General features: G+C 37.1%; 1 protein-coding gene across 2 annotated transcripts in view; it reads left to right on the top strand.

The window, feature by feature from the left end:
* The window catches only part of SNTG1 (syntrophin gamma 1), a 327,584-nt gene that overhangs the window by 132,245 nt on the left and 170,927 nt on the right, over window positions 1-24,412 (top strand). For both annotated transcript variants that reach the window (XM_049633712.1, XM_049633711.1), the window contains exons 9-10: window positions 321-451; window positions 14,169-14,298. In XM_049633712.1, the coding sequence (XP_049489669.1) occupies window positions 321-451; window positions 14,169-14,298 (261 nt within the window). The remainder of the gene's footprint in view (window positions 1-320; window positions 452-14,168; window positions 14,299-24,412) is intronic.

Here is a 24,412-nt window from a genome sequence, read left to right as displayed (position 1 = left end):
GTTCTGTCACGCTTTTATTTTTTTCTCCCTTCTCCCCACTCCATTTTTTCATAGGTTTTCCCTGCCATTCTTCATCTGCATTATTCCCTCCTCATTTTCTCATATGGTTCCGTTAATAAGGAAGTTGAAAATACAAATTTATTGGTCATGAATATGGATTCCTTTCTGAGGCATTCTATAAATGTCTTTTGATTATTTAGGGGAAAAAAACGATCCATCAAATGGAAAGTATTCATAATATAGGAACTCAAAACACAGAAATGAAAAAAAAAAAAAAAAAGAAAAGAAAAAACCAATACTGATTGTTTGTATTCTTTCAGGACACGTTGTCATGTTCGTCCTGGCCAACATCTCCAGGCTTGAGATGGGAAAAACGATGGTGTGACCTTAGGCTGATCCCACTGCTTCATTCACGTTTCTCTCAGTATGTGCCTGGGACAGACTTGAGTCGGTGAGTTCACACCAGTGAGTTCTGATTTTCTGTTCACTGAAAAGAGGCCTGCAACCAAACTTTTAACATCATATGGCTTACGATTTTTATTCGCAGCACATTTCTAATGGTAGCAAGAAGAACTAAAAAAAAACCCCAATAGTGTAACTCAAACATTTATGGATCTGATGATAAAAGACATCCAGTTAATGCCCTGACTCTGCTACTAACTTGCTATAATGGATTCAGTGTCCTTAATAGATACGGTTTTATTGGGTTTTGTTTATTTATCTTAGTTTTAATGTTATCTTTTTCAAGGAAATTGTATAGTTCTTTTAGACAGCAAGATTTATCTTCGTGTACTTGATAATATTCTCATATTATTATCTTTTTAAATAAGCATAGATCCTACCTGATGTCCTTTTCATTCTTGAATATTTTTCTCTCTTTTTGTCTTGGTCATTTTTGCCATGGGGTTGTAACTTTTATTCATTTATTTTTTCAAAAGCCTAATCTGGGGTTTTGTTGAAGCTCTTCATTATGTGTATGTATTATAAATAATGAGTTTCTGCTTCTTTCTTGATTGCTTTCATTCCATAAGTTCTTAGGCTTGACTTTTTGTTCTTCTAGTTTCTTGAGTTGGATGTTCTAGGGGTCCAGAAACTTCTCTGTAACAAGTGGTATAGTAAATATTTTAGGCCGTGAAAGGCCTTAATATCTCTGGCACAACTATTGAATTCTGCCTTTGTTTCATGAAAACAGCCACAGACATTATATAAATGAATGGGTATGGCTGGATTCCAATAAAACTTTATTTATAAAAAAAGGTGGCAGGCTACATTTGATCTATAGGCCATAGTTTGGCAACCTTTGGTTTGATCATTAATTTTTCAGACTTTCTTTGCTAATATATGTAGTCAGCACTCTGTCAATATCTCATGCAATAAACAGACAAAAACACTATTAATGATAACACCATTAATGATACGGAGGATCAGAACCCTTAATGAAAAAATATGACCTAGTTAAAATATGTATGATACTGCACTAAAGAAAATGACAGCACACATTCTTTCAAATGAGGTATTGAGAGAGTGCATTTCAGTCTCCCACTATGATGGCAGCTCTGTGTGTTTCTTCTTTTAGTGTGTCAATATTTACTGTATACATTTAATTTTATATTATTTGATATAAATAGATTTAGAAATCTATGACTTTTTGATATATCACCCTTTTATCATTATGAAATATCCTATATCTCTGAAACTATTTCTTGTTTTCAAGAATTACACCAAAGAACTACTGGCGAATATTTACGTCATATATTCTTTTATCCATTTCTTTCAACTTTGATTAGTCTTACTCTTCAAAATGTGTCCTTTCTAAGCTGTATATATTTTTTCTTGTATTTCTTTTTTTTAATTCAAAATAACAACCTTGATCTTCTAGTTGGATTATATCTACCATCTTAGTATTGTTTTCTGTTCAACACTTTCATTTTTTTGCTTTTTATGATTAAACATTTTATCTTGAGATAACTGCATTTTCACATATAGTTGTTAGAAATAGAGATTCTCTTTACCCCTTACCCATTTTCCCAAATGGTGTAACTTCTTGCAAAACTGTAGTCCCATACCACGTTCAGGAAATGGATAAAATCCACCACTCATTCAGAATTCACGTGTGTGTGTGTGTGTGCGTGCGTGTGTGTGTGTGTGTTGTGTAATTCTACAGAATTTGTTCTCACGTTCACATTCTCTTATCCACCATCATAGTCGCAAACAAGAATTGCTCCAAGAGAACTGTAAGAACCTTTCTGTTACCTTTCTGTAACCATGTCATATTCATCCTCCCCCAGCATGTCCCTGACCTCTGACAACTTATTAATCTGTTCTTCACCTCAATTATTATGTCATTTTAAGAATATTATCTAAATGGAATCTTACATTTTGTAACCTTAATGGATTGAATTTTCTTACTCAGCATCATTCTCTAGTAATTCTTCCAAGTTGTTGCATTTTTCTACTGCTCATTTGTTGTTAATTTCTAATAGTATCCCATGGTATGGATATACTACATTTAAAATATTCACTCCTTGAAGGATATCTGGGTTGTTCCAATTTTGGGCTATTCTAAATTAAAATGCTGTGAACATTTGTGTATACATTTTTATGTGAACATACATTTTCGTTTCTTTGGGGAAATGCTCAAGAGCTCAATTGTTGACTTGTGTGCTAACAGTATATTTAGTTTGGTAAGAAATAGGTACATTGTTTTTTAGAATGGCTGTACCATTTTAAATTCCCACCAGCATTGCATGCAGGATCTAGATTCTCTACCTCTTTGCCAATATTTGGTATTGTTGCCATCTTTTTAGTTTGCATTCTGATAGGTATGTAGCAATGTATCTTTGCGACATGAATTTGTGTGTTCTAATGATGTTGCACTTCTTTTCATGTGCTTCCTTGTCCACAAAATCCTTTCTGGTGAAATTTCTTTTGTCCTTTGACTATATTGTAATGAACTTATTTTTTTACTGTTCAGGTTTGACAGTTTTATTTATATTCAAGAAGAGAGTTCTTTGTCTCAACACACTAGTTTCTGTATTTTATTCCCTTTATCTTTAAAACATTTTTGGAACAATTATATTTTTTTTATTATTTTTGTTTCCTCTATAATATTGACATATATATCTGTGTGTGTGTGTGTGTGTGTGTATACACATATATATCCTTTTTTGTTTGTTTTAGTTATTGCCTAAACATTACACCATATATCATAGTCCATCAAAGCTACAATAACAAAATACCACAGACTGGGTGACTTATAAACAGCAGAAATTTATTTCTCACACGGTTCTGGAGGCTGGAAATCCAAGATCAAGTTACCATCATGGTAGAATTCTATGATGAAGGCCCTCTTCCTCATTCAAATATGTCGTCTTCTCTCTGTGTCCACACAAGGTGGAAGGAGCTAGGGATTTCTTGGAAGCTTCTTTTATAAAACACTAATCTCATTCACGAGAGCTCCACTCTCATGGCTGAAGCATCTCCCAAAGGTTTCACCTATCACTGCCATCACATTAGTCATTAAGATTCCAACATGTAAAGTTTGGGCGTGGGGAAGCAGAGGACACAAACATTCAGACTGTAGTACCATACACGCACGGTTATTGGAGTTTAATACCATTTACTAATTTTTCTTTCTTAAGAAAATGTTAAAAACTTAGAACACTTTAACTCCTTTTTCCCTTTCCTATCGATGGACATATTTCTGATATGATTTTAATTATACATGTATTTTAAATTACTCAAGATATTATATTATTATTTTCATGTAACTCTTCAAATGCATCCTACTTTTAATCTTCCTGTTTTTATTTATTTCTTCTTTTGGTTTTATTTTTCTTCTGCTTTAACAACTCTCTTAATATTTCTATTAATGATATATATATTTAATACATGTGTTTGTTTTGTTTTGTTTTACTTTAAAAAAAATTATACATTTACATGATGTGGAATCACTTAGCTAAAACAATTTATGAGAAAAAATAACTTGTTTGGATGAGTCCAGATGACTCACTACGTTTTTATTTTTATGGTGCCACAATACATCAGCTGCTTTTAGCAATTGAATTAATTACACTCAATAAATATTACAGTAATAAGCAGTTATAAACATAGCACTATTCAGAGTGGATTGCACAGCAATTCAGATTCAAGAGCTAATTTATTGTTCATTCATTCACTCAATAAATATTGATTTAATGTCTGTAAGAGGAGGTGTTGTGTTTGCTTCTTTCCCTGAAGGAGCTCACAGGCCAGTGGCAATTTCAAGAGTGAGGAGAAAAAAAAAAAAAGGATAAATTACTGGCCAATGATGACAAATATAGGAAATTATTTATCTTGGTTCAAAACCTGGGATGTTATTTGTAAGTTGGCTTTGCCAAGGCCCATAATTTTAACTTCAGTGATAAAATACCTCTCATATTTAATTGCAACAAAGTTGTGTCACTGTCATCTACTACTGTGTAGGCATGAATTAAAACGTCACAATGGTTTTATCAGTGATAGAACAGTTTATGTTCATCTATGGTAATGACCCTGATTTAGAAATATATATATCAGATTTCAATTCTGAAGTGTCATAATGTTGCAGAAAATTGTAATGTTGGGGTATTAGAATGGGAAGTAGAGGTTGTGGGAATTTTGTCTATTTTTAATTAGGCTTAATTTTCCTTATATGAGAAAATTGAATATATTGAGTATATAATTTTATATGTATATTATGTACTATATATATTTGAATTTTAGAAAAATAGTATTTATCTCCATGTATCATTCAGTGTTTAGTATGCTTTATGGCTCAAAAGCACTCAATAAATGCTTATTAAATTCGTTTTAATGAGGAAGAATTCCATCTCTCTGTTTTTGAGCAGGACTATCATCTACTGCATGCTTTTCAAACGGTATGGAAATCAATAGTAGTGAAATAAAGTCCCTCGATTTACATGGTTACATTTAGAAATTCCAATGGGTTTCTAAATGGATTCCAGCAGAATCACTCTTGCCTTTCTGAGAGTGCTCAGCCTTTTTCTTCTGAGGTGAGGATATTTGAGTTGGTGCCATTTTTTTTTAGGCATCTATATATGAAGTTTAGTATCCAAGCAGAGAACAAGGATGGGATTGTGACAACTTTCATTCACCATGCAAGAGTCTTATCAAATGAATTGTAATGATAAGGACAAATATGAATGTAGCTCAAGTCTACACTCAGTTCACGATTGCTCATTGAAGGATGGGACTTTCTAGGAATGTATAGTTTAGGGGATCTCAGGAGGAAGCGGAACAGGTGATTGCATAAAATAGAAAAGATAAATAGTGGGAAGAAAAGGCCTAACTATAATACTATAAAAACAGAATATATTGTAAACAGGGTTTCAAGGTGAAGAGAGTGGTTGGTTGTACCAACTACAGAAAAGAAATACTGAAAGGACTCAAAACTGATTAATTTTGGAGTGACATAGGCTGGAATCATTTCTGGAGTGAATTGGATTGAAAAATAGTTGGTTATAAGAAGAATATTGACAGTAAAGAAAGGGAAACAGTGTGTAAAGGATATGCTAGCAGGATGAGGGGGGAAAGAGGGACATGAAATTCAAGGCACATCATGGTCAAGTCATGGTTACTGACTGAGGAGAAGGAGTCAATACCAGAGAGGCTAGAAGTGAAGTAGCTCCATTTGGGTGTATCATTACCCTTCCTATTCCATTGTTCTCCTGTTACATGGGGTCCCATACACATGGATCCAGTGTGACTGGACTGCTTGACTCTTCCATTTTCACGGATAGGCCAACAGGTCTACAAGGACTGTGCTTCATGTAAACCAGGAACAACCTATGATTTTCAAAAAATAATTAACATTAAGATCTTACTTGATTTCACCTATCCATGAGCCATACAAGTATCCCTTTGTCTAGCACAATCTTCATATATACTCCACTTCCTCACCCTTGGTTTACAAACTGGCCCCCTTACATGAAGGGCAAGGAAAGACCTAAGAAAGAGGAAGACCACTCCAAATTGGTGGGTGGCAGGTTTAATAAGAAAAGGAACTTACTTATGAGGTTTGTCCTGGGTGGCTGCAAAATGAATAGATCTCTGCACCCACCCAACAGAATCTTAAAGTTGATATGCAGGCTTTAATTGAGTTCAGTCATGCATACCATCCAGATGGTTTCAACAACACTTTACTTTCTCAAGGTGATATCCCTGGAACAGTTCTCACTGAGGGAATGGTGGGCAGAACATACATTCCTAGGACAGGGCAGGGGGTAAGAAGCCTTCAATAGCCTGGGTCTAGCTTGTGTGTCAACTGGCAATCTTGTCCGCTCCATAACCCCTTCTAATACCTCTTCCTACAAAATTGTCCTGTGGGGTTAATGGAGAAAGTGCAATAACTTCTTCAAGACATATAACTCTCTTGGGGAGTCTGGGTGGTTTAGTCTGGTGAGTGTCCGACTCTTGATTTTGGCTCAGGTCATGATCCCAGGGTCATGGGGTAGAGCCCCATGTCGGGTTCTGTGCTGAGTGTGCAGCCTGCTTTGGATTCTCTCTCTCTCAAAGAAAAAAAATATAATAAAAATAATAAATAAATAAATAAATAAATAAAATGGATAAGGTTTTTTTTTTTTTTTTTAAATGATAGATAACTCTCTCTCTCTCTCTCTCTCTCTCTCTCTGGAAAAGCTAAAACTTCTTTTGGATGACTCTGGACCAACTTTGCATAGTTTTTTCAGCCTAGGGAAAGTTATCTTGTCGTATATTCCCTACTTATTTCATTTCTCACGTTTACGACATACTTATTGACACTTCAATGATACAAACCTAACAATTACATTTTAACATTTTCTATAACCAGAGAAGGATAGAGTCCCAGTAAACTTGAGTATCTCTAGAAAATTGAAAAAAAAATGAATAAGCAACAACCCTTAAAAGAGCATATTCCAGTAGGTTTTAGGTGTAGATAAAAGATTTCTGATTGATAAAATTAAAAAAAAAGATATATTTCCTAAACCCCTAAAATTTTAACAAAAGGTACCAGATATATTCAAGAGTTGGAACTCAAGAGTATCTTTTCGGAATGACATAAAGAAAGGCAGGATTCACAAACTGAAGAAAGACAAACTATGGGAGAGATGTTACAAGGAACAGGATCATCCAGTTGTGTGAGATCAATAAGATGACTGCTACATAAGCCAGAGAATCTGCAATGTATATAATGCAGTGAACGTAGAAAGATAGCAAAGTAGATCAGAGGTACTAAGGGTCCTGATAACCAAACCAATTGCATCGAGACTCCTTTGCACAAATTATTAACTTCTCCAGGGATGTCTGACACATTAGGAAGAAAAAGCTTTACATTTAGTTAAATTGAAGTTATTGAGTGCTGGTAATTCATAAGGTAGAACAACTGGAGGTCAAAAACAGCAGGAATTTCTGGGACTGGGAAAAACACAATTGGTGTGGATGAACAGAGAACTCAGTCTGGGGAGGAATGCAAATATATGCTGAATGGATTTATGGACAAATACAATTAGAAGGGTTAAAAAAGATGAAAAAGAATAAGATAATTAAGTGGTGATGGAAAGGAAAAGATTATAGTCAAAGAACAAAAAATGTCAGGATTTATGTCTGGCATTGTAACTGTCTTGAATGACAACCATATCTTAAATTATCAAAAGCAATGGCTTGCTAAAATGAAGAAAAGAAAAGAAAAGATAGATTAGGAAGAAAAAAATAAAACATCTGCTTTGTTTGCAGATGGCATGATAATCTATGTAGAAAATAAAAAAGAATCGACAAAATATTTGTGTAACTAGTAAGTGATGACAGCAAGTATGAATGAATATACGTATATAATATACATTATATGTATATGAATCTATACGAGGAAAACTACAAAACTGTGGTGAACAAAATCAAAGGAGAATTAAATCAATGGAGAGATATTCCATGTTCTATAGATTTCTATAGGAAATCTTGATATTGTCAAAAGCCTATTGTTCCTAACTTGATCTTTCGATTCCATGCAATTTCAGTCAAAATCCTAGCAGGTTATTTTGTGATTTTTTTTTTCTTCAAAGAGTCAGAGCCCAGAATAGCCGATGCAATATTCAAGAACAAGGACGGTTAGACAGCTGATACTGCCTGACTTAAAGACTTAGCGAAACCTGTTATAATCCAGATGGTGTGGTACTGCAAAATAATAGACAGATCAATGGAACAGAACAGAAGGCCCAGAAATAGACTCCAAGGGACACAGTCAACCGATGTTGACAAAGAAGCAAAGACAACACAATGGAGAACAGACTCTTTTCAACAACTGGTGTTGCAACAACTGGACACCCATATGCAAAATGATGAATCTAGACAGGGACCTTATACCTTTCCTAAAAATCAACCCCAAAAGGATCAGAGAGCTAAATGTAAAGTATAAAACTACAAAAATTTGAGAAGGTAACGGAGGCAAGAACCTGGATAAACTTGGGTGCGGTGATGATTTTTCAATGCAACACTGAAAGCATGGCCTGTGAAAGAAAGAATTGATAAGCTAGACTCCATTAAAATTAGTAATTTATGGCTACAAAAGATAATGTCAGTAGAATGAGAAGAGAAGCTATGGACTGGGAGAAAATATTTGCAAAAGACAGAAGATTGTTACACAGAAACGAAAGAAAGAAAGAAAAAGAAGAAAGAAAGAAAGAAAGAAAGAAAGAAAGAAAGAAAGAAAGAAGGGAGGGAGGGAGGGAGAAGGAAGGAAGGAGGGAAAGAAGGAAGGAAGGAAGGGAGGGAGGGAGGAAAGAGGAAGAAAGAAAAATGCAGCTCTTAAAAGTCAACGATAAGAACACAAACAACCCCACTAAAAAAATAGGCCAAAAACCTTAACAGACACCTCACCACAGAAAATATGCAAAGGGAAAGTAAAGGCATGAAAAGATGCCCCACATCATATGTTATTGGGGAAATGCAAATTCAAACAACAATGTGATGCCAGCATACCCATGAAAATGACCAGAACCCAAGACAGTGACAACACTAAATGCTAAGGAGGATGTGGGACTCTAGGAACTCACTCACTGCTGGTGGGAACTCACTATGGTCCAGCCGCTTCGGAAGTCATCCAGCAGTTTCTTACAAAACTAAACATAACTCTTACCATGCGATCCAATAACCATATTTCTTGGTATTTGGATATTTCATATCCATATTTCTCCTCCATATTTCTTGGAGACAAAACTTATGTCCATACAAAAACCTGCACACAGGTGTTTATAGAAGACTTATTCATAATTCCAAAACTTGGAAGCAAGATATCCTTCAGATGGATGGATATATAAGCTATATATTCCTGATAATGGAATATTATTCAGAACTAAAAGGAAATGGACTATCAAGTCACGAAAAGACATGAGAGTGCCATAAATGCATATTACTAAATGAAATAGTCAATCTGAAATGCCTACATGCTGTGTGATTCCAACCATATGACAGACATCCTAGAAAACGTAAAACTATGGAGACAGTAAAAAGACTAACGGTTGCTGGGGTAGGGGTGTGAGAGGCAGATAGGGGAAGAAATTAAGAAGCTGAGCAGAGAGGATATTTAATGCAGTGAAAATACTCTGTATGATGTTATTATGAATGGATACATGCCATCATACCTTTGTCCAAACACACAGAATGCAGATCCAAGAGTGAACCCTAATGTAAAATATAGACTTTGGGTACTAATGATGTGTCACTGGAGGTTCATCAACTGTAGCAAATGTAGCATCTAGTTGAGGGATGTTGATATTGGGCAGGGAATATATGGGAAATCTCTGTACTTTCCCCTAAGTTTGGCTGTGAACCTAAAACTGCTCTTTAAAAAAGTCTTAAAAATGCAAGAGATGAGGGACAAATGTTGCTATCTTTATTTTACACACAGAGAAATTAGAGGTCAGGAAGTTACATAGAATTAAGTGATTTGCAATAACTTTGCAGGTAATAAATGGAGCGAGACAACAGAAGAGTTTTTTAGACAAGAGGAATACTGGGGAGGGGACGACATAGTTGCATAAAATTGCAGGGCTTGTTTAGGTAATGATGAGTTATTGTGTTTCAAATCATGAAACGAATTGGCTATTTAAACCTTGGAAAATAGGTAACAAAATGGTTTGGGAGAGTTCCTCATGTATTTCCCCCAAAAGTTAAGGTTTTGAACCTGAACAATAAAAGCTCTGATGAGGCATTCAACCAAGGTAGCATGCCCAGAGCAGAAATAATCCTGAACTTGGTGAATGTGAATTGAACTCAACAAGAAATAGAACAGATTGATGTAATCACTAACTTAAGTGCTTTTTAAATTTTTTTTCCTTTCCTTTACCACCCCCCCCCCCAAATAATTAAGTACCAAATCAAGTAAATGGCCTCTTTTCAACACGGTCTGAGTCAATGCTCTCTCCTGGTATACAGAAGACCACTCTCTGGAAGCAGATTCGTATCATTGTTCACCCTGAGTATCGCAATGCCCTCCTACATCCCTCTTGGCTTTATTATCATCTTTTCCCATCTTCTTAACCACCACAGAGAGATCTATACCAACAGGAGCTTTCCTTCCAATCCTTGAATGTTTCCATTGGCTCCCCCTGACTCTTCAGGATTAGGTAGAAATGCTTTGCAAAGCTCTTAATGATCAGGCTTTACTTTATGGCCAACTACGTGACCTGTCGCTTCTCCATATGCACTTCGTCCAAACCAAACAGCCCACGTTTCTCTCAACATGTCCCTATTTGCTTTTGGAGGAACTATCTCCTATCTGAATGTTGTCCCTTCTCTTGTGCCTCGAAACCCTTCGACCAGTGAGATCCCAAACTCTGAAGTAATTTTGATTCTCTCTTCCTCAAATTCCATTTTTAAAAAAGTGTCACAGTCTTTCTAATGCCTTTATAAAGCCCTTGAGCTAGTTGCTTGCGTTTTCACTCTGATGAGCACTTTATTTCAGTTCCATGTCATATCCCTCTTTAGCAGTCTTAATACTGGTAGCCCTCGATAGAAAGTCGGATAGTTGCCCTCTGGGAACTCTGAGCCCCCTGCCCTGCATACATAACCCTCCTGTTCTGAACCTGCCTGCTTCTTCATGCTGATCCGCCGTCTTCCTCACGGGTGTGGGCTATCCAGCCACTCCACACTGCTGTATTTCGGTGTCTGTGGTTCTCAGTCTTTGTGCTTTGAAGTGCCTTCTGTCTCTGTTTTCTCCTGCTCCCTCCTCACAAATTTAACGTCTTCCTACGTATGCCTTCATGAGGTAGATTCACCGGTGCGTCAAAATGTGACCTATTAACAGTGTTAATCAGACATGTGCGTAAATTTATATGCACATAAGTTATATTGAAAATTATGTACGAACTTTGTAGTCAGCAGAATACTGTTCACACGGAGGGAAACTAAGCTTGTATTTTTAAAAAACGCATTGAAATTCAGCAAAGTTTGAGAATAATTTTCATTGCCAGAGCAGTGACCCAGAATCGTTAGAAAAATATAAAAATGTTGAGCAGAGAGCGGAAAGTTAATCTAAATTTGAAACTTCAGGTTATCTAACCCTAATATTGTACCTGGTTTTTCAGCACGTGTGTGTTGTGCACGCATGTGGGTATTCTAAGAATCATAATTCTGTCTGGGTATCCTCAAGACTGCTACAAATACTGTTCAAGTTTAATGACTCACAATACCAAATAAGCGGTTAATGCAGTCTATTGATTTCAAAATGTATACCATCAAATAAGATGAAGCAAAAAAGCTTTTTTCCTCCTGATGATCTCTAGTCAAAGAAATGCATTTTCTAAAAGCTAAAAATAAAAGGCAAAAGCACTACAGTTCTTCCTAAGTGCTTGATGTTAAGTCCACTAAACATTCTCAAATATTGCAGTCGGGACCACACATTAATGGATTATTCACAGGAAAATTATTCACGGAGCTTCAGTGATATATGAAAGTTATCTGGATCTCACCAGTTACTCCATAAATACTTGTTAAATCTGTAAAGTACATGATTCCCATTTTCTTCTAGAGGAAACTACTAAGTGTTCTTCTAGAGGAAACTACTTAGTTCGCAACTAAATGAACTAATTTGTCAATACTCTCATTATTTCAATAACGGGCAGAAATGTGACCCAGACTACAATTTTATGATCAGCCTATTTTGGAAGAGGTCATACATAAGCAAAGAAACTATTCAAGTACTTCACTTAAATTCATGAAAGGGTTTCCATCAAATCACTCTGAAAAGTTGAAACAGAATGTAAAAAGTGACATATATGTTAACATATAAGCCTAGATTTATGAAAGATTAGGCCCTCAGAACTATTCTTTCTAGGGACTATGTAACATATGATGACAGAAATTGCAGATTTGATCGAAGTGTATTAACTTTAATCAGCTAAAAATATCAAAAGCCGCCATGATTCATTTAAAGCAGAGAGGACAAATATGTTCAGGGCATGCTTTAATTTTTAATCAAAGCAATGGTTATGATTGGTTAGCATTGCTCCATAGCAATGGTTAGCATTGCTCTTAATCAAGCAATGGTTATGATAATCAGAGAGCGGAAAGAAACATATATTTCTAAACGCAAATTAGTTCCCATTTTCCATGGATGGTTGAGCTTTCTAGATATTTTAAATGTCTTCTTCACTGCAGAATATCAAAATTAAAGCTAAGAAAGACGTGAAGTTATAATATTCTGTTCATGCTGTGCATATTTTTTCTTGTCACAAATTCAAAAGAACATTACTTCAAAGAGGCAGACAATAGTTGTACTTTCTGAAGTCTTTTCATGTATTTTTAAGAGAAAACAAAACAAAACAAAAAAAGCATACTTGAACCCTTCCCTGTTCCAGTTGAAAGTGCTTGGTCAAGGGTATCAGAGCAGATTTCTCTAAAAATGTCAGTAATTTGGATGCAGAGTGCCTTAGAAGTGAAAGCTTTAGCTTGTGCCCAGTTCCGAGATATGGACTGGTGTCATGGGAAGAAAAGGTGACACAGGTACTGAAATGAGCCAGATCTATGCTCTGTGGAGTGTCCTTTCTTTGTTTAGGAAAGTGAATACTGCCTACTACCCACAGATGCCTAGTTACAAAACGCAGAAAACAGAAAAGGTACTTATTAAGAGAAAAAGATATGCATTTATATAATTTACAAGGCCTTTGAATGCTGAACTACAGACCTTTTCTATTTCTTCATAATTGGCTGAGATTTAAATATAGTTTGTGCATTTCCCAAAGGGTATCATGTTGCACAACACACTAATTCTCAAGCCCAAGCCGTTTGGCTAGCTTCCATTCATTTTGAAATTTTTATCAACTCCTGTCCATTAAGCTCATATCTAAATATGCAAGGACTTGATACAGAGAAAAAACAATCATTAAAGCTGTAGGGAGCCACTCTGAACTCTATAGGACTTTGGTAAACAGTTTAGGATGGCATTATTTAATTTCCTCTAACAACAGCAATGGCAACACATCAACAAAAAAGCCCTAAGGATATTTATACTGGCCTTTGGATTTTAAAGAAAAGTTTGGTTGTTATCAAAATGTATGACATGCACATAAATTCAGAGAAAATGTACACCTGAGGTGAAGCTATGAACATCTTGTCCAAATCATCTTTGAGAAGAATAAACGGAGACTGAGCATGGTTTACAACCTAGGAAAATTCTGCAGCTCGTGACGTCAGGTGATTTTTATATATGGTGTTTCGTATCTGTGTGTCTTTTTTTTTTTTTTTTGATCTTTCCATTGTAAATCAGGAAATGCATTGAAAGATGTGAAGAGGAGAGGCTGTCAGCCAAAGTAATAGATAAACGTCCATGTATATTTTTATGGTAAACCAGGAAAAGAATCCTTCTGACATGTCTTAGCTATGCTTCCATTTATATAACATCCATTTTACGACCCAAGTTTTTTTCCGAATGCATCTGAATCTCAAGATAACTTTCTACTAATTCAAAATATGTCATCTGGGTTCATACTTGGTGCTCCATTTAAACTCAGAGATATTTATAAAGAGAAATAAGCAAATACGGATTTGAAGCTCTATTTGTATTGTGGAAGAGAAGACCTTTCCACAGATTCTATTTCGAGTTGCAAACAGATAAATGAGACGATGTTTTGATCTGATTTGTTCTGATATGTCTGCAGGCAAAATGCTTTTCAAGTCATTGCTGTGGACGGGGTCTGCAGTGGGATTATTCAGTGCCTCTCTGCTGAAGACTGTATTGACTGGCTACAAGCAATAGCAACCAATATTTCAAACCTCACAAAGCACAATGTAAGTAGCAATTCGAGGAATATCTGGCCATAGAGTTTCTCAACTGTGGTAAATTTCTCCAGTATATATGTAACTTTACAGCAACTCCTTGGTGTTTATCTAAGAGTGAGCCACGTTATATCCCTCCTGAAAGCTATTCTGAGATACTTATTTGAAGAAAATCACTTTATCTTGAGAGTTTTAGCCCAATATATCAGTTCGAGAATACCTTCACATTCAAGTTTTCATTCCCCAACACCATGAACCTCAACGTGAGTTAAGTAAGTGAAAATATTTAGCATTCAATCACTAAACACTTGTATATGTAAGTAAAAGTATTCTGAACTAAAGCTGTGCTGAATTTCGAGACAGCGTTATTGAGTTTCCTTTAGTGATTTTATAATCGCAGCCGGGACTGTTTGAAGGGGAGGGTGCAAGACTCAGCATGGAGACTGAAGGTCCCTCCTGGGACGATTCTGGCACAGAAATGGTCAGACGATGCATTCCGGGATCCAGCAAACTCCCCCGTTAGTGCCGTGTCTATATTACCAAGAATGGCTTCTCCACCTTTTTCTCTGTTTTTCGATTCCAACTTTTCTTCCCCCATTCTGATCTCTGCCTGATCTCTATCTTCTCATCACTATTCTTTCATGACCTAATCGATCGTTTCCCCCCCTTACTTCTGGCAGTATTGTCTATCAAAACATGCAAAACTGTAAACGTCACTTCATTGAGTACTGATGCAGGTCATTAAAGATTATTCGATCTGATGCAAGATTATTCTGTTGCAAAACCAATACCGGTTATCATCCAAACTTTTGTCTTCGTATGCTCCTCCGAACACAACTCCTCTACGCCGTGTTAGTCCAAAGGAAGATTCAAAGGCCAAGCATGTAAATGGTCAAGCAGAAATATGTAACCCTTTCTCAAACTCACGGGCACACAAAACTCTCCTCACCCAAGTGACCCTGCAGACCCAAGTATCTTTGCAGAGATTTTGCTTTCAAATCTAGGCAGGAGCGTGGCCATGCACGTGTCTACTGGGGGCACGTTGAAGGGATTATCTGGGAGGGACACGGATAGGGATGGGACACGTGGGTGTTCAGCCTTTCCTTGCAGTGCCAAATGTTTTTCAGATGGCTGTCCACTTTGCCCCTTTCACTCTGTGGTTTCAGGTCTCTTTCTACAGATCACCTAGGCACTTGGCATCATTCTGTCTTTTGAAATTTTGGTTACTTGGTATGTGTGAAAATGAGGTCTCATTGTGGTGTTAATGAAGGGAGAGGATTTTGTTTTTTACTTTTTTTTTATGGTGCCTGAATGGGAGCAAATACACCAAGCCTTACTCGGGGACATCGCTCAGCAGGGAGACCTGTTCTGGGCTAATCTGGCTTGGGCAGGAGTGACCCCCCCCCAACACCCAGTCTTTGCCAATCTGTTGATTTCATCATATCTAAATTGTAGAAGATGACAAGAGATTTCAGACTGGCAAAAAAAAATGCAGTGCTTCTCTAAGGATTATGCCTCTCCTCCTCTCTTACATTTTTTTTTAGGAATGTTTTTAGGGATAAAGTGCTATGAAGTACGGACTTTGTATTTCATTACATGCAGTCATTAGAGTGCCTAAAAATGAGCCAAGATCCTACGTTTATGAGAACAAAGTATTTTTGAAAGAACAGAACGTTAAATTTTAAATCCAAAGTGTTTCTCTTCCTACATCCAAATTTGCAATGACCCCAAATCCTAGGAACATTCTCAAGAAAACTGTTTCTTTGGAATGTTAAGTTTAGTTAGCCTGCTGTGACCCAGAAGACAAGCATATGAAAAGAAAGGGAAGATGCAAATGTGTCTGTTCTCTGTTGGCATAGAGAAGAACAAACCAGATTTTGCTGCTTGTTTTTCACCCTGGTGAGAAGTACTTGCCATGACAGGTGACTTTCTTACCGGATGCTGAGAGGTCCATGTGTCTAGTATGATAATGTCGCTGTGGTAAAGTAATCTAGTTGTTCTTACACATCCTTGTGATTACTGTGTGTCCTTTTGATCTTGTAGTCAGTGCTCGTGCAAAAGTACTACTATCGCAATGAACTCTCGTGTATCTGTAATGCAACATACATGCAGGAAGGTCATTAGGCATAACAATCATATGTGAAAGTTAGGTTGACTTCCGTGAAACACAATGGCTGCCCTGATGATACAACTGATCTCGTTGGTTCCTATGAAGAAAGAAATGGTACAGATTGAGAGGAGCTCGAAAAGCTTTGTGTAGCCTAGTTGGATCATTCTAATTCTCTTAATTTTTTATTCTAGGAAAGATAGAAATAGTCCCTTGCAGAAGGATGTAGAAGTATTTTGTTTCTGTCTCTGCAAAGAAATACTTCAAGGGTGTGTGAGCTTATGTAAGTGAAATTCTGGATAGTTTACCTGCTATTAATAGACGCAGAAAGGTAAACACGGAGATAGATTACCTCAGGAAGTTTCATTCAGGAGATTAGGCTGCATAAATGTAAAGTTGAAAAAAAAAAAGACCAACTGGAAAATGCATATAAAATGTTACGTTAAAATGTAAAAGCAAAAATCATGCTACTGAAAGGATATAAAAATATACATCCTCAAAATGATTAGAAGGAAAAAAGAGAAGTATTAAAATCTCATTATAGAAACTTTTTAATAATGAATCATATTTCAGTAATTGGACTAACTGGAGAATATATGTAGGAGAAGTTTAGAGGAAAGAAACAAACAAAAAAAATCTCTCTACTGGAATTATTACAGCACTGTGCTAACCACTTGCTAATTCTTTGGTTACTGAATTCCAGCAGTATTAATTGTTAAATGGGGAGACGTTCGTACCTGCTTTATGTGGAAATTCCATTGTGTTTGCTGTCTGAAAGCATTTTTTGTTTCAGAAGGTCATTGAATATAATAGTTCAAAATATGTAGGCAAACACTTTCTATTTCAATTTAGCGCTATTCAAGGTGACTCCAAAATATTTACAGTGCATTTAGCAAATGGTATACAGTAGAAGATGCTTCAGGGACCTGCCTTAAATCTGTGCTCGCCCAGAAGCCCATTCATTCTACTTAACTTTTATGCTCACACATTGGAAAGGAAGGAATGGCAGAGGCTACGGTTTACTGGGTTCGGTTCCAGCAAGGCCTCAACCAGCTCTCTCGGGGCATTTGCTGTTATTTTGGGTAAAGTAGACTTGAACAGATTTGTAAACTTTAAATTCCTGAAATTGTGAAAAACTGTACTTGCTTCACGTTAATACTTTTTAAACTTCTTTTTCTCCCTTTTATTATTTTACCAAATACATGACCAAGTGTCTGTACAAAGTTATTAATTTTTATTCCCATGATCCAGCCATATTAAATATGGAAGGTCCTAAAATATGAGGGTGTTGTCATGGGGTGAAACTCTTGGGAACCTTGGTCGGGGGAAATGTATTTTGCACGTAGAAGGAATGTGAGTGATTGGGGGCCAACTAGCAGACTTTAAAAGATGACTCCCTATTTTGTCAACGACCTGCCTTATGCAACCCTCTCCCTTGATGCACAGGCTGGATAGTGAGTTGAGAAGCAGGTGCCTCCCTGTCAGAATTTCAGAAGACGTTGCAGTTTCAACCGACCTGATTACAACCCTGTGAGGAACCCAGAGAGAGGGGACCCAGCTAGCATCACCTGGATTCCTGACTACAGAAGATACAAGATAGTAAATGTTTTGTTACGTCACTAAGTGTTGGAGTTACACGTTTCACAGCGGTAGGGAATGACACCTGTTTCCTAGAGTAGAGCCACTGTGACAAATAACTACAAACTTGGTAGCTGAAAATGACATAAATTTATTTTCTCACGGTTCTGGAAGTCAGAAGTCCGAAGTCCAAGTGTTATCAGGGCTGCATCTGGAGGTTCTAGAGGAAAATCTCTCCTCTCTTCTTCCAGCTTCAGGTAGCAATCAGCATTTCTTCCCTCCGTGGCTCAGGACCACATCCCTGTAATCTCTGCCTCCATGGTCACACCACCTCTCCCTCTGTGTTTCTGTTCTCCTTCATTCCTTCATGTATATCTTTTAAAGACACTAGTCATTGGATTTGGTGTTCACTCAGATAATCCAGGATGATCTCACCCTAAGATCCTTAACTTAATTATATCTACAAAGATCCTTTTCTCAAGAGCACCTGGGTGGCTCCGTTGGTTGAGTGACCGATTCTTGATTTTGGCTCAGGTCATGATCCCAGGGTCATGGACTCAAGCCCTGCGTCAGGCTCCATGCTAAGCCTGCTTAAGATTCTCTCCCTCCTTCTGTCCCTCTCCCCCACTAGCGCTCTCTCTCTCTCTTTTCCTGTCTCTCTCTCAAATAAAATAAAACATCGATCTATGTGTCTGTTCTTGTGCCAGTACCATACTGTCTTGATGACTGCAAGCTTTAACTCCAGAACTGTGATGCCTCCAGCTTTGGTTTTCTTTTTCAACATTATTTTGTCTATTTGGGGTCTCTTCTGGTTCCATACAAATTTTAGGTTTGTCTGTTCTAGCCCTGTGAAGAATACTGGTGTTATTCAGATAGGGATTTCATTGAATGTGTAGATTGCTTTGGATAGTATCGACATTTTAACAATATTTGTTCTTCCTATCCATGAACATGGGATATTTTCCCATGTCTTTGTGTCTTCTTAAGCTTTCTATGGTTTTCAGCATACAGATCTTTTACCTCTTTGATTAGGTTTATTCCTAGGTACCCTATGATTTTTGATGCAATTGTAAATGAGATCAATTCCCTGATATCTCTTTCTGCTGCTGCACTATTGGTGTGTTGGAATTCAACCAATTTCTGTACACTGGTTTCATATCTTGAGACTTTGCTGAATTCGTGTATCAGTTCTAGCAGTTTTTTGGTGGAGCTTTTCAGGTTTTCCATGTAGAATAACATGTCATCTGCAAAAAATGAAAGTTTGACTTCTTCCTTGCCAATGTGGATGCCTTTTATTTCTTTTTGTTGCCTGACTGCCACGGCTAGGACTTCCAGCACTATGTTGAACAACAGTGTGAGAGTGGACATCCCTGTCTTGTTCCTGATCTCAGGGGGAAAGCTCTCAGTTTTTGTCTACTGAGGACAATATTAGCTGTGGGCCTTTCATATGTGGCTTTTATGATGTTGAAGTGTGTTCCTTTTATCCTTACTTTCTTGACAGTTTTTATCAACTTGAATTGAAATTAAAAATAATAGTAATACAAGAAAATTTAAAATCTTGAAATAAAAAATTAAAAATAGAACAAACAAACAAAGGATCCTTTTTCTGAATAAAGAAACATTTATGAGTTACAGGAATTTGATGTGGATATCTTCTTTTTTTTTGTTTTGTTTAGTGGGGAGGACGGTCATTTTTTGGCATATTGCAAAAACTAATATGGCAGACAAACAACAATTTAGATTCAGGCATTATGTTCTGACTTATTTTCCAAGGGAATGTATCTAATATCAGCTGAGTTTTCAAAGTCTTTATTCTGCACTGTGTGAGAATGAGCCTAGAATTTCTTTCAATTCATGTATCGAATTAGGGTATCCACTTCTCCCTCCTGTTCCTCTCTAGGCCTGGCTCCCAGGGAGTAACTGTTCTTGATCTTCTCAGAAAATCAGAGCTTCTCTCAAATTGTAGCCTCCCGCACTGTCTGGCCTCTCCTCATGATGAAACCCTCCTACAGGGCAAAACAGCATGAAAAAGAAGAGAAAACAAATAATAAGGATCCTTCTATAAAGGGGACCCCTCTTTCTCGTTCCTGTGTTCTAAAGGGTGGGTTTTCTCTTGGGATTTCTAGGTGCCACAGCATTAGTAACAAGCAACTGTTTGACAGCCTGGCATAGGAGCAGGCTTCTGAGCCAAAAAGAGAAAATGCCATGAGCGCCCTCTCCAGAACCCACGACTTACATGGGGCCTCTGGTCAGAAAGGTTAGCTTTTCCCACAGTTTTGTTGTTCATGGTCTAATGTGTCTTGATCCTCATGTCACCTCTGGAAAATAAAGGAAGCAAAACCAAAACAAAGCAAAAATGGGAAACCCACTATAATTATATTCGTTATTTAATTTTTACTTCTGTCCCCACTGTCCTTGTTATTTTCTCTTGAAAAACGTTCAGGGAATCACCTTTTGTGCTTTGCCCACTGTATTTAGTGATGATCAGTGGGAGACATGAGTTGCAGGGGGCTTTTTTATTTTTAATTTTTTGTCTAAAACTGGAAGCAATAGTTCATTTTAAAAGACATAAATGTAAGCAAAAAGGTAATTGAAGGATATGCGAAGTGTCCTAAAAGAAAATAATTGTTCCCCTATCTTGACATATCCTGGAAATATCTTTTCAAGGTCCAAATAAAGGGCACCTGGCTGGCTCAGTCTGTTAAGCACCTGACTCTTGATCTTGGCTCAGGTTAGGATCTCATGGTTCATGAGATCAAGCCCCCTTGGCAGTCTCCACGCTGACAGTCCCTAACCTGCTTGGGATCCTCTCTGTCCCTCTTTCCTTTCCCCTCCCCCGCTCTCTCATGCACACACACTTTCTCTCTCAAAATAAATAACTGTGGGAACGAATAAATAGGAAGTGATAAGCATGTGAATTTAGATGAACATCGTAAAAACAATATTACTTTTTTCTTGAGGTATTAAGAAAATAAACATAATTAAAATATATCCCAAAGCAATAACATGTATGCCCCAAAGAAGTCAATGTAGTTCATATTAAGCCCGATACGTCAATAATAGGTGTTTTGTTGGTTAGAGGAAACCCTGACATAATAGGCAGAGTATGTAACTTACAGATTAACCAAGGAACAAACGAGAAAATAAAATTAACACACTGAAAGAACTCCACAGAAAAGAAAAGGAAAGAAAAATAAAATAGGACAAGCTGGACAGGCAGGAAGCACAAAGTAAGATGGTGATTTAAGTCCAAATATATCAAGTATTTACAATGGAGTTAAATAAACCAAACTGTCTAGTTGTACGGGAAGATTGTCAACTGGACAACAATAATATCAACAAAAGTAACACTTATGTGTTTCTTACAAGAGAAAGTATAAAGTCAAGCTATTAGCACGACAAAAATACAAGTATAGAAGAATGCAGTGCAAACAATGATTAAAGATAGGTGCGGCAGCTTTGTTGATATCGGGTAAGGTGAACTTTATGGCAAATACATTACCAAAGATGGAGATGGTTGCTTCCGAATAATAAATATTCAATTCACTCGGTAAAGGAAGTAAAGGCAAGCATTGGCGTCACATGGAATAAAGAGTAGCTATCATCTGCGATCGAGGAGGAAAAAAAAGTCCAATTCCAGAGCTAGAACCACAAAATAGTTAAGGCATATTTATGACAAAAAGGAAAGAAATATTACAGACTGTGAGATCACAAGAGGAAAGTAACTGATTCATGCAGCTCCTCATTTTAGCCTGTAGAGGGTCATTATCACATTTTCCCATCACACTCAGGTAGAAATCTCCCATTAAACCATTCACTGAGCACTGAGTCTGGGATTCCTCCCCAACAACGCCCCAGGAGTGGAGCACACTGGAGTTATCTGCCTATTAAAACCTATCAGCTTCTCTCACTGCAATTCCTTAAGGCCAAAATAGTTCATCTCAGAGTCTCACTATCCGATATCCATCCCATATAGACCCTTTAAATGTTAACCGCCCCACCAAAAAAAACGGGCAAGCATGCATTCACTTTAAATATTCCTAATTTTGGGGGTGCCTGGGTGGCTCAGTCAGTTAAGCGGCCGACTTCAGCTCAGGTCATGATCTCGCAGTCCGTGAGTTCAAGCCCCGCATCGGGCTCTGTGCTGACAGCTCAGAGCCTGGAGCCTGTTTCAGATTCTGTGTCTCCCTCTCTCTGACCCTCCCCTGTTCATGCTGTGTCTCTCCCTGTCTCAAAAATAAATAAATGTTAAAAAAACATTTTAAAAAATTCCTAATTTTTAATCCTTAAGTTTTAAAAACTAATTGAAAATAAATTAAAAAATATGATTTAGTCTATAACTCAAAACCAGCCCTTAAACTTGTTTTGTTTTATCAGATTTTTACTCTGTGCATCTGTGATGGGCAAATAAGGCCTCCCCGAAATGCCTATGTCCTAATTTCTGGAACCTGTGAGTGTGTTATGTCACATGGCCAAGAAAGTTAAGGTTGTAGTTGGAATTCATTTTGCTAATCAGCTGACCTTCAAATAAATTGAGCACGCTGGATGATCCTGATGTGTCCAATGTAATCACTAATGTCTTTAAAAGTGGAAGAAAGCAAAAAGAGAGAATTTTGGAAATGGCAGCCTGAGGAGCTGGTCTGACATTGCTGGCCCTGAAGAGGCAGGAAAGGACCGGAACTTGAAGAAATCCAGGAAGCCAGTAGAAGCTGCCAGAGATGAGGGGATGTTGCCCCTCCAGACCCTCTAGAAAGGAACACATCCCTGGCAGCACCTTGATTTTATGCCAGTGTGGCCTGTTTAGGACCTCTGACCTACAGAACTGTAAGATAAGAGATCAGTGTTTTGTTTTCAAGCCACTAAGTTTGTGGTAATTTGTGATTGCAACAAGAGAAAACTAACGCAGCATCTAGATAAACCCATTACATTTCTTTTCACCTCATCCAAATCTCATGTTTTAATCTGAAAAGCATACCTCTGGTCTTAACACATTTAGCTTTTTCCAAATAGCTATAAAATGCACTTGTTAAATTCTAAAAATTTGGAATCATTATCTGGTTTTAGAATGGCTATGGAGAAGAGGTCCTGGCCATGCTGTCCACCATAGATGATTCCTGTGGACGTCTATTATCTGGCCATACTTCCCTGTCCCTCATAAATCTCTACGTCTCCTAATAGGTGTCTGATAAACGAATGTGTTTTTTTTTTTTCTTTTTTGAAATAAACCTTCTTCATCTAACTCACTGAATGACTACCTAAGAGGCAAGAGTAGAAAAGTGCAGTGGACCAGAGAGTCAGGAATAAATAGACTGTAATGCATATATCTGATTGCAAATCAAGGCAAATACATTTGAATACATCTATATTGCCCAACAGCCATGACTGTCTTATGAACATTTTTACGTGCGGTCCTCAAACCTTCTCGTTAGAAGGGACCGTGGAGATCATCTAGTCCCAGCTCCCACCCAAGTACGAAATATCTCCTGCCACAGTCCCTTCGGAGGACTCTTTCTGGAAATCTTTCAATGACAAGAAAGCCACGGCTTCACAATGTGGCGACCAAATCTTTGACAACTCGGTATCAGGAAATCTTCCTTAGGCTGAATAAAATTCTCTCTCCTGTAGCTTTTATCCATTTGTACTAGGTCTGCCTTGGGAAAGCCACACAATAATTGAAATTTCTCTTTTACTTGGCAACTCTTTAAATATAAAAGGGCAAGTATTGTATGCCACAGGCTGGTTTTTTGTTGTTGTTTTTTTTTCAATGGAAATATCACTGGTGCCTTCCTCCCCAGGCTTTCCCATCCTGGTCACTGCCCCTGGACACAGAAACCCTTTAGAATAAGTAGAGTATTAATTACATATTTAAGTTTTTCATTACTGACATTACCATGAACTCCAGTTTCTTAAAGTTTCATTATAATCTTGGCATGTATTTATTGAATTTTCAGCATTCATTTACATGGAATCATATACTGAAAACATTCAATGACATTACATCTTATTATAATGATTGATCAAGGTTTGTGTTTTCTCATTAACTGATATTATATACTACATTAGCAGTAGGGAAAAAAATTCAAAGTTTAAGTGTGTGTTTTACGTCTAAACACATTTATGAGTCAGAAAACCTGGTTCTTGATTTGGTGGCACAAATTACAAAATACTCCAAGTGATGCGAGCAACCTATACTCAACCGTTTAAGAAAACGTTCAGTTCCTAGGTCTCTTAACTTTTCAAAGATTGATTTGTCATTGTTCTCGCCTTCCTTACTAGACAACAATGAGATTCAAATAAGATATTTCTGCAGCTGCTAACTACCATAGCCTATAATGTATAATGTTAAAGAGCAGTACTATATTAACATTAATATAAGCCTAATATTTTACCCCACATTTTTTACAAGAAGGTCGTACAATGGAAATTCAACAAAATGTTGTG

The sequence above is a fragment of the Panthera uncia genome, chromosome F2 (genome assembly GCF_023721935.1).
Source record: "Panthera uncia isolate 11264 chromosome F2, Puncia_PCG_1.0, whole genome shotgun sequence".
NCBI lineage: Eukaryota > Metazoa > Chordata > Mammalia > Carnivora > Felidae > Panthera > Panthera uncia.
This window is presented reverse-complemented; position numbering and strand designations above follow the sequence as displayed.